We start from the raw sequence: 15,225 nt of genomic DNA, 5'->3' as shown, positions 1-15,225 counted from the left end.
TACATTATTTTTAATAATAGTTAATATTTTTATATTTTTATTCTCTTTTATTATTGTCTTTTTTTAGAGTTTTATTATTTTTTAATAAAATTTTCACTAGCTTATCTATTTCTTGAATTTTTATTTTTATTTTATTATTATTATTATTATTATATCAATAAATTTTTACTATTTTACCTCTTTTTACATTATTTTATCATTTATTGATATCTTTTACATACTTTTACTATTTTTATATTATTTTTGTCATTAAATGATCTTTTTTATATATTTAATTTTTATTACCATTATTCTTTTATTTTTTACATTTTATTGTATTTATAATAATTTTTACTATTTTATCATTTTTACATTATTTTTATTTTTATTGATATTATTTATTGACTTTTATCATTATATATTTTGTATTATTTTTGTAATATCCTATTACTATAATCGCTTTCATTTACTTTTATTTAGATAATAACTTTGAGGAATAAATTTGTAAAATATAAATTTTTCAGAGATTACAACATTCAGATTATGGAACAAATCCACTATAATGTCTACAAAAGTGAAAAAATCAAAATTTTCTATATAACTTTTTCGAAGGTTTTTTTTCTTGTTCAGATTTCAAGCTTCGATTTAGCGAACGCCACCTTAGACCAAATCAATCATGATTTTGGAGAATCAAACTTGAATGACTCGTGAATAACTTGATTCATCTCCACCCCTTTTAACCGCAACCCTTTTTTTTTTTATTCGGAAGGTAGGGTTCATGGGTTGCTCCGGTTGTTTCATTCCATCTTGTTAAAGTGTCCTCATAGCCTTACAGTGATTGCATTACCTAGACCAATTTACAACTTACAACTGTTGAATGAAAATGGCTCGGATGTGCATCCGGACCCTTTTTTTTTAACTATAGAAAATTCTTTAAATGAATAAAAAAGAAAATTGGTAGGGTTGTGCCGTTGAACACGTGTATCTATATATATATATATATGTATACGATAGGGTGATTCATGGCACCCTCTCGTTTAAGAAAACGGAATCTTACACCCACGTACTCACACTCGAACGTGTGATGTTGAATTATCAGGTGAACTCGGATATGAATAAGGGAAATAGGATATTCGATCGCATGTGCAACACGTGCCCGTGCATCATACATATTTATAGCATGATATTGTACGTGTCTATCCCTCTCTGTGCTAAACTGTCTATCACGATCTTTTGTCTCTCACCTCTCTTACACATGCCATTGTTTTCTTCTCAATCTATCACGATCTTTTTCTTGCTTTTAAAAAAACTCTCTCGTCTATTTTCCCACCTCTGTATTTGTCGGCCCTCGTATGGTCTCTCTTCGCCGTATCTTCCTCAATTTATTAGTCATGATATGTAGGTTTTCAAGATGGTTGCGACCCATGTTTCAACTGAAGCTCTATTTTTTTTTTTTTTTTGGTTTGTTGTTGTAAGTTAGTGGTGTTTGGGTATGGGGGTGGAGATGTTCCAGTTTGCTTTTCTAAATTTTATTCTAGAAACAAAGTTCCAAAGAAGCTCTGATGTCCCACTTTGATGTTTCATCTGGTTTTTTAGAAATTAAGTTCTATCCAGCATGCAACATTAGCTGCATGACCTCTGTGAGCAGTTTAATAGCATGAAAGAGAGAACACGCTGAAATTGGGTCTGACATGTTATTCACAAACAACAAGGATTTCCTATTTAGTGAAGATATCAAACTTGGTCACACTGGGTGTTCTGTAGTCGTCTGGTTTGCAATAAGCTTCGTATTTCAGAAAATGGTTCAATGGTAATCATCTAACTAACTGAGTGAAATTTATCCAAATAATAAGTTAGGTTATTTATTTCATTCTCTCTCTCTCTCTCTCTATGAACCAACAAAACTCTATCGAGAATGCATGTAGTGGAGATGAAAAATTCAAATTGCTTTCTCCTAACCCCTGTTATAAATTGTTTTTGTTTCATAGCTTTGTTTGGGTTCTTCTTCAAAAGTCTTGCTGTATCCGTGAATACAAAGTCATGATTCTACCTTGAGGTTTTGGATTTTCAATTTTATGTGAGGATTACAATTTCGGCCCGTCAAAGTCCTGATTCGTCTGAGATATTCTTCAAAAGTCTCGATGTATCAGTGAATACAAAGTCTTGATTCTACCTCGAGGTTTTGGATTTTCAATTCTATGTGAGGATTACAATATAGGCCCGTAAAAGTTTTATTGTTGCTTTTTTGTTTGTTTTTTTTTTTTTTTCTACTGCAGAGGCATGTTTTTATTTTTTTTTCTTTATTTCCTTCTCTTTTTGCTTCTTGCTTGAGGCTGAAACAGGGGCTCTGCCTTATCTTCTTCTTCTTTGTTATGCTGGCTAGCTTTTCCACCATTTAGAGAAACATGGGAGGTTCTCTAAGTCGAAAACCCTAGTACTTTTCAGTCATCTGATGCAAGTTGTGATACTGTGATGTATTGTCATGACAAAGGCATTTGTATGTCAACAACTTGTTATTGGACTAGCAAGTTTAGGCATTTTTATTATGGATTTGTCATTTTGGTATGTTGGGTTTTAGATTCATAGGAGGGAAGAGGCAAAGAAAATGCAAGTTGTATAAGGATGATGTTTTAACTGTAGATAAATTGAGTCGCAAGTGGAATGTTTTGGTCTTTTAGTACTAGATTTTTATCTGTTTCCTCTTCATAATCACATCATGTTTTTAAATTTTTTATTTTTTATTTTTTATTTTTTGTTTTGGATAATCTATTCTTAAAGAAAGATCTATCCTTTTTCTAGTTTTCTTTGTAGGTTTTGTTTATATCTATAGAGCATATAGATATTTTGTTTACATTATATTTAAGAATTTTGTTTCGTATTTGTGGCATTGACAATATCCAATAATTGTTACTTCATGAAGATTTCTTCTAATTTAAAGGATGGGACCTCACATTGAACGAATGCACCACCTAATCAACTTAACTTAGAAGGCTTCTTTCTCCTTTCCGCCTCTGTATTATTTATTTATTTATTTTATTTGTTACTCCCTATAATTTGTATACCCTCTCTTTATTTTACAAGATGATGATGGACATGTCTTAAGAACTTTTCTTTTAACTCTCTTACTCTTTCTCACTCATTATCATCGATTAAAATGGTGACTCATTATATATCCTCTTTATTACTCTTTCTCACTCATTAACTCTATTTTCTTTATTTCCTTATTCAAATTAAAGAAACACAGAATAGGGAAACCAAAAACTAATAACCATGAAGTAATTCTATCAAATGGGGGTGAACAACAAGCAATGTTTAGCCTACCAAAATTTTGCATCCAACTAGGAATTCCTTTGAAAAAAAGCAAGAAGATATACAAATGGATGTGTAATAAAAAGTAAAAGTCACACCATTGATTATTATATTTTGGTAGATCCATCTCTATACAAATTTGTTAGGAACCTGTCTAACTCAGGGCTCTTCGAGGGGCCTACCTCCTGAATTCTTGGAAGGAAAGGAGAGGGGGAGAGAGAGAAAGAGAGAGAGTTTAATGCTGAAAGAGTCTTCCTCCTTATTCCTTTTTGTCTCTACTACTTATAGTGTTACAATCTTGACTCTTACACCTGTTACAAGTGGATGGCAGTTGTGATAAATGGTTGTTGATGTGGCCTCTTCTTGTGACTGACTAACTGCCTTCTGTTGGTCTGTTTTAACAGTCTTGACAATCCCCCATTCCTTTAGAGTGACCTTGCCTTCAAGATCTAATGTAGGAAAATTTGAGTCCATGTGCATGAATATGGGCTAATCTGGGTCTCCTCTTTGTTTTGTCAGTGTTGCAAGATTGATGGGCCTTGGGCCCTTGCATGTTTGCTCTTATGGATGGATTGTAGAGTTTCCTGATGTAAAGTCCATGGTGAGACGGGCCCAGTCACAGACCACGGGTCTTAGCTGCCTTAACCATTGAATGCCTAGCACCACGTCTGTTCCACTGAGATGGAGAGGATATAGGTCCACCGCAAACTGATGACCCTGAATCTTTAGTGGTAGGCCCATGCAAATGTTATTGCAAGATAGTTTGTTTCCGTTGGCCACATGAACCGTAAAGGTCGTTGTTGATTGCATCGGAAGTCCCATTTTATCCACCAAGACTTGAGTTATGAAGTTAAGGGATCTGCCACTCTCTATGAGAATTGACACTTGGCGTCCTAGAATCAGCCTTGCAACTCTCATTGTTTGAGGGGACGCAAGTCCCATAAGGGCTTGTAAGGATATTTCAGGTGTGCCATTGGATTGTATTTCCCACCCTGGGTTAGATTCTCTGCACCCGGGGATGTCGTCTTCCTATTCGGCATCTGTTTGGAGGAGAAACACTTGGTATTTCCTGCAGTGATGACCCGGCCCAAATTTTTCTTCACAGTTGTAACATAGACCTTTGTCTCTACCCAAGTTAGCCATTTGAAAGAAACCAGTGGGCCTAGGCCCAATACTCCTTCCTCCTTGTCTGGTGCTATCATCCTTTCTTGCTCCCTTCTTGCTTCTGGACCCCATGGTCATTGCACCTTTCTTACTTGACTGAACTTGTCTTCATACAATCTTGCTAGTGCTGCCGCATCAATGACGGAAGTGGGCTGCATCGCCTTCACTTCCAGTCGCAATTCTTCTTTTAGGCCGCCGATGAAGCTTCCCACCAACACCTTCTCAGTCCATCATTGGACTCTACGGCCAACCTTTCGAACTCCATCTAGTATTCTTTTATTGATCCCACCTGCCGCAGTTTTGCCAATTTTTCATCAAGATCTTCGATCCCAGATGATCCAAAACGGACAGTCATGGTGTCCGTGAAGTCTGCCCAGGTTTGACAGGGGTGCCCCCTTCGGTACCATTGAAATGATAGTTTCCCCTTCAAGATGCGTAGAAGCCAGAGTTACCCTATCCTGTCCCGGTGTTTCATGGTAATCGAAATACCTTTCTGCTCTGAGAATCCAGGGGGTTGGGTCGTTGCCTGAGAATATGGGGAAGTCGATTTTGGCTATTCGTGTTGTCGCTCCTGTTATGCGATTGTTTTCATTGTTGCGCTCTTCGGGGCTTCCTCTGTCAATGTTTGTTGCCCCCTCCTCCAGTCGATGGAGGAGAGCAATGAAGCTTTCATTCATTTCTTCGAGATCTGAAAACATTTGATGGATCTCGATCTCCATCTGATCCACTCGGGTGTCTACTGATGTGTTTCTTGTGTTGGTCATGCTGGCTCTGATACCAAATTGTTAGGAACCTGCCTAACTCAGGGCTCTTCGAGGGGCCAACCTCTTGAATTCTTGGAAGGAGAGGGGGAGAGAGAGAGAAGAGAGAGAGAGAGAGAGAGAGAGAGAGAGAGAGAGAGAGAGAGAGAGGGAGGGAGTTTAATGCTGAAAGAGTCTTCCTCCTTATTCCTTTTTGGCTCTACTACTTATAGTGTTACAATCTTGACTGTTACAGCTGTTACAAGTGGATGGCAGTTGTGACAAGTGGCTGTTGATGTGGCCTCTTCTTGTGTCTGACTAATTGGCTTTTGTTGGTTAGTTTCAACAGTCTTGACAATCCAATTGGGTGGCAGTTGTTACAAGTGGATGGCGGTTATTACAAGTGGCTGGTTAGTGGCCTCCTCTTGTAAAATTGACTAACTGTCTTGACAAAATTGTATGGACCTATAGAGTTGGGTTATGTATGCTTTGGTGTAACATAGGGATAGAAGTAGATTTGATTAGGCCATGTAGTAGATTTTTTTAGCTATACGATAGATTGATTAAGCTTTGGATTTAGAATTTAATCCTTAGGTTGGAGATTTAAGATTATTTTTGGCTTTCGCACAAGTAACTTAGTGGTGTCTAATAATAATCTAATATCTAATGTTCTGTTAAAACACATGTGATATGTTTCCAAAGTTTGCTACTTTGATCATGATCATGGTAGATGGTCCATATTAGAATATGGATCCACACATGGATCATAGTTACGGAAATCCACTTTTGGGTCATTCAAAATCCTTTAAATAGGACAACCAGTTTATTGAAAAGCTTTTTTTTTTAGAATGTATACTTGTGATTTCCATTTTGACTTCGTGGTTTGGGTTTGTGGGTTTGTCTTGAGCCAATAAAATATAATTTTGTATGTCTTAAATTCATAATTCAGTTAATCGCGACCCAGGTTTTATATTTAGGCTGAATAATTTTAGTTCATGACATGTATAATGACATGAGTTCCATGTGCTACAAATATGTTTTTGTGGGCACATGAACTATACATTCCAGAACAATGTTTAGTAGCCAAATTTTAGCTTTAGGCAGGATGATGTTGCTACAATAGCATGTAAGCTATTATTTTTGTTATTTATGATTTTAGATTGACGGACATTCCAGACCAAGCTACTTGTCCAGACAAAAGAAGCAAGTTCAAAATTATTGGATAATGGTGAATTGGTACCACTGTGTTGGAACCATATTTAGGAAACATGGAAATCTCACCTTTGATTCTATTTATTTTGTACTTAAATATGCAAGAAAGAGTAAAAATTAGAAAAGTTAATTGAGATTGAGTTTTTCTTTTCTTTTCTTTTTTATATCAATATTTTATATAAGAGTGAACGAATTTGTAGGGACAGGATAAAAAGATATATCTTTGATATAATTTTCCGAGACCAGGATTTTAATCCTACCACCACAATTTTTTTCTTTTTTTTTATTCTCCCAATTACTCGCCCGTGCTGAGTACGGGCGCCCCTCGCCAGTTATTTAGTTATTTACAGTGATCAAAGCGGCTGACGTGCATTGAGAAACCCGCTGGAATCAGCCGGCCTTATCACTAATATAATCCTTTTGACTCCTGGGAATGCTTTTTTCTTTTTTTGTTTTTCCGGTCTATACACAGCAGCGATAGTCCATCCCCTTGACCCTGGTGACCGCTGGATTTTTTGATCTTCTCCATTACAGCCAGCCAGGCAGCCAGAGATCTAACCAAATTTGTTCTGAGAATGTGATTGTGTGTATCGAAGTTTTGAGCAAATTCCGTTCATTCAGTGCAGGATGTGGATTCATCGTCATCATCAACTCCCATATCTACTCTTCTTCGTATTCGCAGTGCTATTTAGTTCCTCTCTCGGCGATGTGGGCACCGCTTCTCTCTACAACCCTCCGTATTTACGTAAGTGCCACCAACAATCCACCGTTTCACAAACATCCTTCAACTGTAAAATTTCATCACTACTCTGAGAATGTATCGTCGTCAATCGAGAGCTTGATTCAGAGTTTTTATTTATTCTTTTCTATTTCTCTCTGTGCGCTGGATGTAAATATGTAGCGACGGCCTGTTATAACAATGATGTGAGCCAGTTTCCGGCAAACAATTTATTTGCGTCGGCCGGTGAGGGGATTTGGGACAACGGGGCGTCTTGTGGGAGACAGTATCTCGTCAGATGCCTAAGCGCGACGGTACCGGGAACTTGTGTTCAAGGGAAGATAATTCAGGTAAAGATTGTTGATCGAGCGGCTTCTTCTGTCTCTCGCCCCTCAAGAGCTGGCACCACTATGGTTCTCTCTGCCACAGCTTTTGGCGAGATTGCGAATGTATCGGCTAATGTCATCAACATAGAATTCCAACAGTCGGTTTCTTCTTTCTTATGCTTAATTTATTGTTCACTTCAGAACCTCTCTCAATTCTTCTGGGTTTTGATAGATTGCCCTTCTCCGTGTGCAGGGTGTAATTTTGGACTACTAGCTAGCTACAGCAACGGAGGCCGGAGGGAGAGAAAGTGAACAAAGCAGCCAGAGACTTCGGTGCAAATTCTTGTTGATGAAGCTGATGGAGAAGAAGAAGTAGAAGGGAATCTGAATTGTGAAATTGGTGTAAGTTGACCAACCACTACGCTTTGAATTGTTCTCAATTAATTATTAATAAAACGTAATTTCATGTACACTACATCATTTTGGCCGTTTGCGTAATTCATTAATTGGTGTAAGTTGACCAACCACTACGCTTTGAATTGTTCTCAGAGAAGACTTTCTGCATGGAGCCTGCATATAAGTCGTTTTTGCTTCCATGTTCCAAGTCTTTCTACGAAGCTTCTGCTAATCAATGAAGCTTACTTGGGCAACGCCTGGGTAAAGCTGCCCCCAAAACCCTTTTCTTCTTTCTCTCTCTCTCTCTACATACACAGTCAGACCATTATCATTCTGAGAAAAAAATCGCTTTCAGCTGTGTAGTGAAGGAAGTAATGGCTCATTAGTCCAATAATACAATGGTAATTAACGTGAATTTAGGCTAAGTAATAAATATTAGGGCGAGGTAGGGGGATTTTGGGCTAAGGTGCGATCAACTAGGTCGGGCTAATTTGATAGGGAAAATTCCACTTTAGTAACCTGAAATTTGGGGTACTGAAAGCAAAAAAATAACTAGATAAGAATGTGTTTCAGATCAAAGACAGAAGATATTTTCAATAGATAACTGTCAGTAGTTAACCATAGGGACCAACTTGACACTTGCTCAAATACTATTTTAGCAGTACCCCAAAGTTGATAATATTAAAATGGAATTTTCCCTAATTGATATTAAGTATTTGGTCAGCCTACCAACAAATATTCAAACAACACATGGGTATCTCCTCCCATAGTTTGAAAAAGATGGTGCGATTATAGAACCTAGATCTCGAAACTCACGATCAGACAAGAAGATAGAGCTATATCTACTTTGAACGGTTCAACTAGTCAATTTGTAAACTGGGGAGACAGGAAAGAATGGCCAGATTGGACAACTTATTCAATACCGATCAATTTATTCAAGCTGAATTTTTTATCATATCCCATCTACTTCTTAACTGATGAACGAACACCAACGACAGAGTTGGATAAGGTGAAACTAGTCGATACTTTCAGTAAAATCCATCCAAACTCTCTCTCTCTCCTTAGACTTAGGACATAGGAGTGAGGAGGGTATAGAATAAAAACATTCTCATGCCTTGTACCTCGTTAATGGTCAAGAGTGGTATAGTAGAGTAGAGACCAGAACATGGTACGAGTGGAATGGGTTGGTTCCCATCATCCATACGGCACCATATCTAATCTATATGATCAGTCAATTTATACAGATTGATATCATACAATTCAATATGGACAATGTGCTGGCAGAATGATTCGTGCTGTTGGTACTTTCAAGTTTCAAGTTTCAATCTTTCCTTGTTCATCGAGGGTTTAGCCGGTGGTATTGATCTTTGTTTTTTTATGGAAAAATGGTATGGATGTAGATGCTTTTGACTGCTCTAGTAAATTGGATGTTGTGGTTAGGGATCCTTACGGTTAGGGTGGGCTTTTTTGTGAATCGAATTGGTAGTATCGGTTTTTGGAAAATTGATAATCGGAACCAGTCAGTTAATTGGTTGACCGGTTTGATTAATCAACGGTTTAGTTTATTGGTTTTTTCGTTTTTTTAACTTTATAATATTTATTATAAAAATATATATAAATATATAATAAAAATTATAAATATATATAAAATATTATATTTTAAATAATAAATAATATATAATATATTATAAATATATATAATGCGTATTTATTAATTTATAAAATATAAAATATATATAATAGTAATAAATATATAAAAAACATGTATATCGGTCAATTTGATTAATCACCGGTTTTTTAAATTGGTTAACCAAAATCAAACCAACCAACTTGATTAACTGATTTTTCGGTTCAGTTTTTTTATTTTTTTTTTGCTCACCCCTAGTTGTGGTTTGTGTATGCCGAGTCTCGTAAAATTGGAATGCCAATATTATATAAATAAACTAACTCATATAAATCTGCTGCCTTGCATGTTTTTAATTAGGTGATTTTAATGTCTCTAATCCTTGTTGGATAAATGATGATGATTTGATAGATCGATGATGATGATTCTCAAATGACTTCTCTGGTTCTAACTGGTAATAGATAAGTTAATGGGGTTCTTAAGGATTTAATTAATACTTTTAATTTGATTGAAGTTGATGTTCAAGATGGAGCATTCACATGGTCTAATATTGGCAGGTCAAATTCTGGTTAAGTTAGGAGAAAGTTGGACGGAATATTAACTTCAGTGGATTTTATAGTGAAATTTCCTTAACTAGTGGCCATGGTTTGTCGTGAGTGGGGTTCAAATCATAAACCTATTTTCCTTGATTTAAATCTGTTTCAAAGAATTTCATATCCTAAGCCCTTCTTATTCTTTGAATTGTGGCTTGAAGAAAACTATTGTGTTAACATTATTAAGGGAGGAATCTTTGAGTAAACAGATATATGCTACCTTTAGAATTAATTGGGGTTAAGCTTGATGCCTTAAAAAAAAGATTAAAATTCTGGAAGACTGGAACATGTTGATTAAAAAAAAGCGATTTGTAGGATAATTTCGAATCAATGCATAAGGATTTGTTACTATGCCAATATAGACTGCTAAGGACACTCGAATACTAAATTCTTTTTATCACTCAACTTTTATTAGAAAGAGGAGGAATCAAATAAATTGGTAGGATGAGGAGAATAGAGATTGGGTGCATGAACATGACCAAATTATTGAAACTTTTGTTAATTAAATATTTTGAGAGCTTGTTTTCATCTAACAGAGAAGAAAGTTTTAGATCTATCCCTGGGATATTTTATCCAGTTATTTATAATCTTGACAACTTATGCTGACTGTTATCCCTTCATATTGAAGGAAGTTTATGATGTTGTTAAATCTTTGGGCAGGTTAAAAGATCCTAGCTAGGCCAAATGGAATCCTTCTCCTTATATATCAAAAATTTTAGGAAGACATGAAGGATACAATATTTATGAATTTGTTTGTGAATTTTTCAAAAAGAAAAAGCTTTTGACGAAAATTAATCTTCAGAACCATGATACCTAAGTCAGCTAATCCCTCTCATGTTAAAGACTTAAGGATTATAACTTATAAGCCTTTGTATTGATTCTAAGGCTCAGTTTGGAGTGAGTACAAATACGAATATGTAGAGTGCAAAATCTTACATTTTGTATGTATTTGTACTCCTTTCAAACTGAGCCTAAGTGCTTAGGGCTGGGTTCCTATTTTTTGTGTTAATAGTAGAAAGGTCAATTTGAATTACATTTTTGACAAGATGAAAAGCAAATTATCTACTGGAAAGCTTCTAGTTCATCGTATTCAGATGGACAAACTTGACAAAATCTGTTGTGCATAGCATGCTGAATCATTTGATGGAGCACAATCCGGCCGGTCTTAGCTGTCAACGATTCGTCTCTGAGCTGGAGCGACGAGGAGCCTGAAATGGAAAAGATGAGGGAACTCCGGGGGGAACCCGGTGAGATAACTTCGAAGCTCAAGTTAGTAATCTCTCAAAGGCAAAGTATAGACCAGATGACGCAAAGTTCACATACCTTGTTGTTGGGGGTAGGGGGGCTTTTATAATCACTTCGCGCACTCGCCCCGAAGCCCTTGTCAGGTCGAGTATGATTACCCTCGCATCTGTCAGTTCGGGTGTCGTCCTTTATGCTGAGACGTAATCGTCACTGCCTTTTGTCGGAACCGTCTCTCTAACTAGAGATGGCGGTGTTAGGAGGCGGTGGCAGGTGGCCGTTTGGAGTGCGGCCGTCAAGCGTCAGATCCCAAGTCAGTCAGGTGCGCCGCTCTTGGGTACGAACTTCCTTGGTGTCAAGCATAGTACGGTTTATTTGGTTTCGGTGCCCTGAGGGCGATGTGGTGGAGTGGTGAGCGAGGCGAAGTCTTGAGTTCGGAGGTATGTATAGGGCAGGTCAGTTCGGCGAGGTGTATCCCGAACTGTTACACGGCAGGCCAGTTCGGCAAGGTGTATCCCGAACTGTTACAAGACAGGCCAGTTCGGCGAGGTGTATCCCGAACTGTTGCAAGGCAGGCCAGTTCGGCGAAGTATGTCCCGAACTGTTACAAGGCAAGCCAGTTCGGCGAAGTATGTCCTGAACTGTTGCATGCAGGCCAGTTCGGATTACTTTCTGGTTTGGGGCCAAGGGTGGGTTCGGGCCCCTAGTAGGGAGTTCGGACCGCTGGTTTCTCCCCTTGGTGCTCGCACCTTAGGCTTGCTTTTGTGTCGAGCTGTTGCCTTTGCCACGTGTCGCATAACTGTGAGGTCGGGCCAAATCTTCCTTCATCAATTGCCCCCCACTCCTTGCGCCAAGGGTCTTGCCCTGGCGCAGGGAGTTTTGCAAGGTGGTAGGTGGATTTGTCCCGTTCTTTGAATCTTGACTGTGCAAGGTGCTTTTGCCAGGGTTTTTTGGTCTTCTGGAGCGTCTGAGAAGGTGGGAGACGTGCCTACTGCTCATAAATGTTGACGGACGTGGCAGCGCGCGTTTATTTTAAATTTCAAAATTTCACGCCGCTGGGACGTGACATCGGGTCTTTCAATTTTAAAAAAAGCGTGCCACTGCCATTTTGAAGGGACGTGCACTGGCGGTTTTGTCAGTTGCAGGGAGACGTGCGGCGCGTTGTCAGTTTCAGAAAGACGTGCACCGGCGCGACGTCGGTTTCAAAAAGACGTGCGTTGACATTTTGCTCTTTTCGGAAAGACATCGCCAATCATGTCTCGATCTCAGGGGACGCGCGGTCAGTGCGAATGCGGGCCATCAGATTGTCTTTGATCTGCACTGTCGGTTCTTGGTTACTGTAGCTATAAATAGTAGGGGACCCCAGTCGATTTGTCACTTCTGTGGTTTGCCTCTTGAGCTCGCGTCCAACTTTTCAGCTCACGTCTAAGTTTTTCAGTTCGCGTCTAGGCTGGTTACTTAGCCTTCAAGGTTTTTGGCTTGTTCCTGTCTCCAGAGCCTTCAAAACTTTCTTCTGGTGAGTACCTTCCTGAATCCACCTCTTTTCCTCGATGTCTAGCTTTGATAGCTCAGACGACTCTTCAAGTAGGACTGGTGTAGGTTCTACAAACGAGTTGTATCCCCCGACTGCCTTAGTGATCCTGAGGTGGAACTTGGGGATGACTATGAACCCGTAGGCCGAGCCGCTTCGGGCAGTTTGGCGTCTACCTCTCTCGCCGATGTCGGATGCTAAACAGGTTTGGTCCCTCAACCATGACGCTTGAGGGGCTCCAATCTATACTCATGTCTTACAATCTGCCTGGGGGGTATACATATTTCATTCATTCGGGTAGTTTTCCTTGGGAACACGGTCCTGATGAGATCATGATTTTTCGAGAGCAGCTCACTGCGGGGCGGCGACTGCCTTTCCACCCACTTCTCGTCAAGGTCATAAACCACTTCGGCGTTACCATTGGCCAGCTTCATCCGAACTCTATTCAGAACCTGGTGGGGACAGTCTCCCTTTTTTGCGAGCAGAATTTCCCTTTAGACTTGGAGATATTCTCCTCCATCTTAATGCTTAAGAAACAAGCAGGTTCTCTTCCTGGAGGAAGACGGGCATATTACCTGTCTCCTCACCCTGGCTTTAAGCTTCTGCACGAACTTCCCAATAAGGTCCCAGCGTGGAAGTTGGACTACTTCAGTGTGCGAAGTGCACAAGGATGGCCCTTTCAGACCAGGTGGGGTGAGGCCACTCCTGATTCTGGTGCCACTCTCGACAAAAAGATGGTGAAGGGCCTCCGGCAATGGGCACGGCAAGGTTTAAAGTGCCATCAGTACTTAACGGAGGCCAAGCTTATTGCGGCCAGCTGAGTTCGGGTAGGTTTCTAGCTCAGAGGTTTCTTGTTTGCTTTGTTCCTTCATTTTTTCTGATGTCGAACTCTTTTCTGCAGGTGTGATGGACGCAGAGAGGACTCGTGGGGGGTGCCTATTCCAAAGCATGAAGAGGAGGAAGCGGGTCGCCAAGCGAACTCGTACCGAGCTGCCCCCGGATGAGGAGCCTCAAGTTCCAGGCCACACCCCGGAGGATCTGCCCAGGGAGCTGGAGGTGACTCCACCGATGCATGAAGCGGCCAGGGTGCCTTATGCTGAGACCACTCACACGGGTGCTCCTGCATACTCCAGTGCTCCTGCTCACTCTGGGTCCGCTCATACGCGGGCTGGGCCCTCGGGTTCGGGAGCTCAAGGGGAGTTCAGGAGCGTGTTGACACCGAACTACGCTCTTCAAAAGAGTAGGGAGGCTACTTTCCCCGAGGAGATCGCGGCGTGGACCGATGTTCCTTTGAATCAGGTCGCCTGCCGTGTCGTAACACATGCTATGGTGGTAAGTCAAATTTCGTCTGCCTTCTTCATTTTCTATCCTTCTTGCTATTGTCGCTTACTTGTTTCTTTCGGTAGGTGAATTCTTCTATTCACGCCTTAGCAGCCCAGGTGGAGAGGAGCTCGCGACAGGCGCGAGCTGCTGAGGCGGCCGCTCATGCTGCTGAAGAGGCTTTCCGTGCCACCAAGGCGAATACCCGAGCTGCTTAGGCAGCTACTTATGTTGCTGAAGAGGATGCTCGCGTTGCCATGGCCAGGCAAGTGATGTCTCAGCAGGATGTCGAGGCCATGGGGGTAGTCGTCAAACACATGGCAGACTTGAAGTTGGACCTGCAGCATCAGGTCGAATATCTTTAGGAGGACATCAGGGAGAAAACACAGATTTTTTCCCAGGGTATTGAAGACGCCAAGAAGAAGGTCGTTGAAGACTATATTGCCTCTCCGCGTTTTGACGACCTGATGGTGGATTCTTACAGAAGGGGATTCAAGCTGAGCCGGTGGATGATCCGGAACACGTACCCCGACCTCGACGTTAGTGCCATATCCACTTCGCGTATAACTCAGGAGATGGCCAATGCTGCCGATGGCGAGCCGGATTTTGAAGGAGAGGCAGGGCCTTCGGGTGTTATTGAAGTGCCTTCTGATGGCGAAGAAGTAGCTCCGGGCATGTAAAGACTTTTTTTCTTCGAAGTGCCTTCCGATGGCCAATGTACTCCTGTTTCTTGCAATGGAATAGACAATCTTTTTGCCTAAGTGTTCTTTTTCCCGAACTGAATCTTTGTCAAACTGATAATATGTCACTGTTTCTTGTCCGGGATATTGTACTTATGCGACTTGTTTTAGCCTCAAGGCTCTTGTAGCGAACTATTTTTTTTTTTTGCCGAGCTGATAATATGCCTGACTTTTCTTTGCTTGCTTACGCCAAGGTTCCTCTTGGCTCTGCATCATGGCCCTAAGGTCCTTGAAGAGGTTTCGTTTACTTCGCTTGGCGGTTTATAAGTAGTATCGCCTTAAGTTCACAATGTTCCACGCTCGGGGTACTTGTTTGCCTTCTAAGGTTTTG

At 40.1% G+C, this 15,225-nt stretch overlaps 2 protein-coding genes across 2 annotated transcripts; both read left to right on the top strand.

The window, feature by feature from the left end:
• Positions 1-1,392: 1,392 nt before the first annotated feature.
• On the top strand, positions 1,393-7,923 carry LOC148842837 (EG45-like domain containing protein). Its single transcript, XM_088957789.1, has 4 exons — positions 1,393-1,789; positions 7,031-7,149; positions 7,306-7,472; positions 7,702-7,923. Exons 1-4 carry the CDS (start codon positions 1,671-1,673, stop codon positions 7,720-7,722), a joined length of 426 nt encoding a protein of 141 aa, XP_088813915.1. The 5' UTR covers positions 1,393-1,670; the 3' UTR covers positions 7,723-7,923.
• A 3,810-nt stretch (positions 7,924-11,733) lies between these two features.
• Positions 11,734-14,912, top strand: LOC148842836 (uncharacterized). Its single transcript, XM_088959291.1, has 3 exons — positions 11,734-13,661; positions 13,736-14,166; positions 14,241-14,912. Exons 1-3 carry the CDS (start codon positions 13,589-13,591, stop codon positions 14,370-14,372), a joined length of 636 nt encoding a protein of 211 aa, XP_088815417.1. The 5' UTR covers positions 11,734-13,588; the 3' UTR covers positions 14,373-14,912.
• The last annotated feature ends 313 nt before the right edge of the window (positions 14,913-15,225 follow it).

Source organism: Nelumbo lutea, chromosome 8 (assembly GCF_056320005.1).
Source record: "Nelumbo lutea isolate HS-2025 chromosome 8, American lotus-T2T, whole genome shotgun sequence".
Lineage (NCBI taxonomy): Eukaryota > Viridiplantae > Streptophyta > Magnoliopsida > Proteales > Nelumbonaceae > Nelumbo > Nelumbo lutea.
The sequence above is the reverse complement of the archived record's forward strand: the minus strand, read 5'-3'. Positions and strand labels throughout refer to the sequence as shown.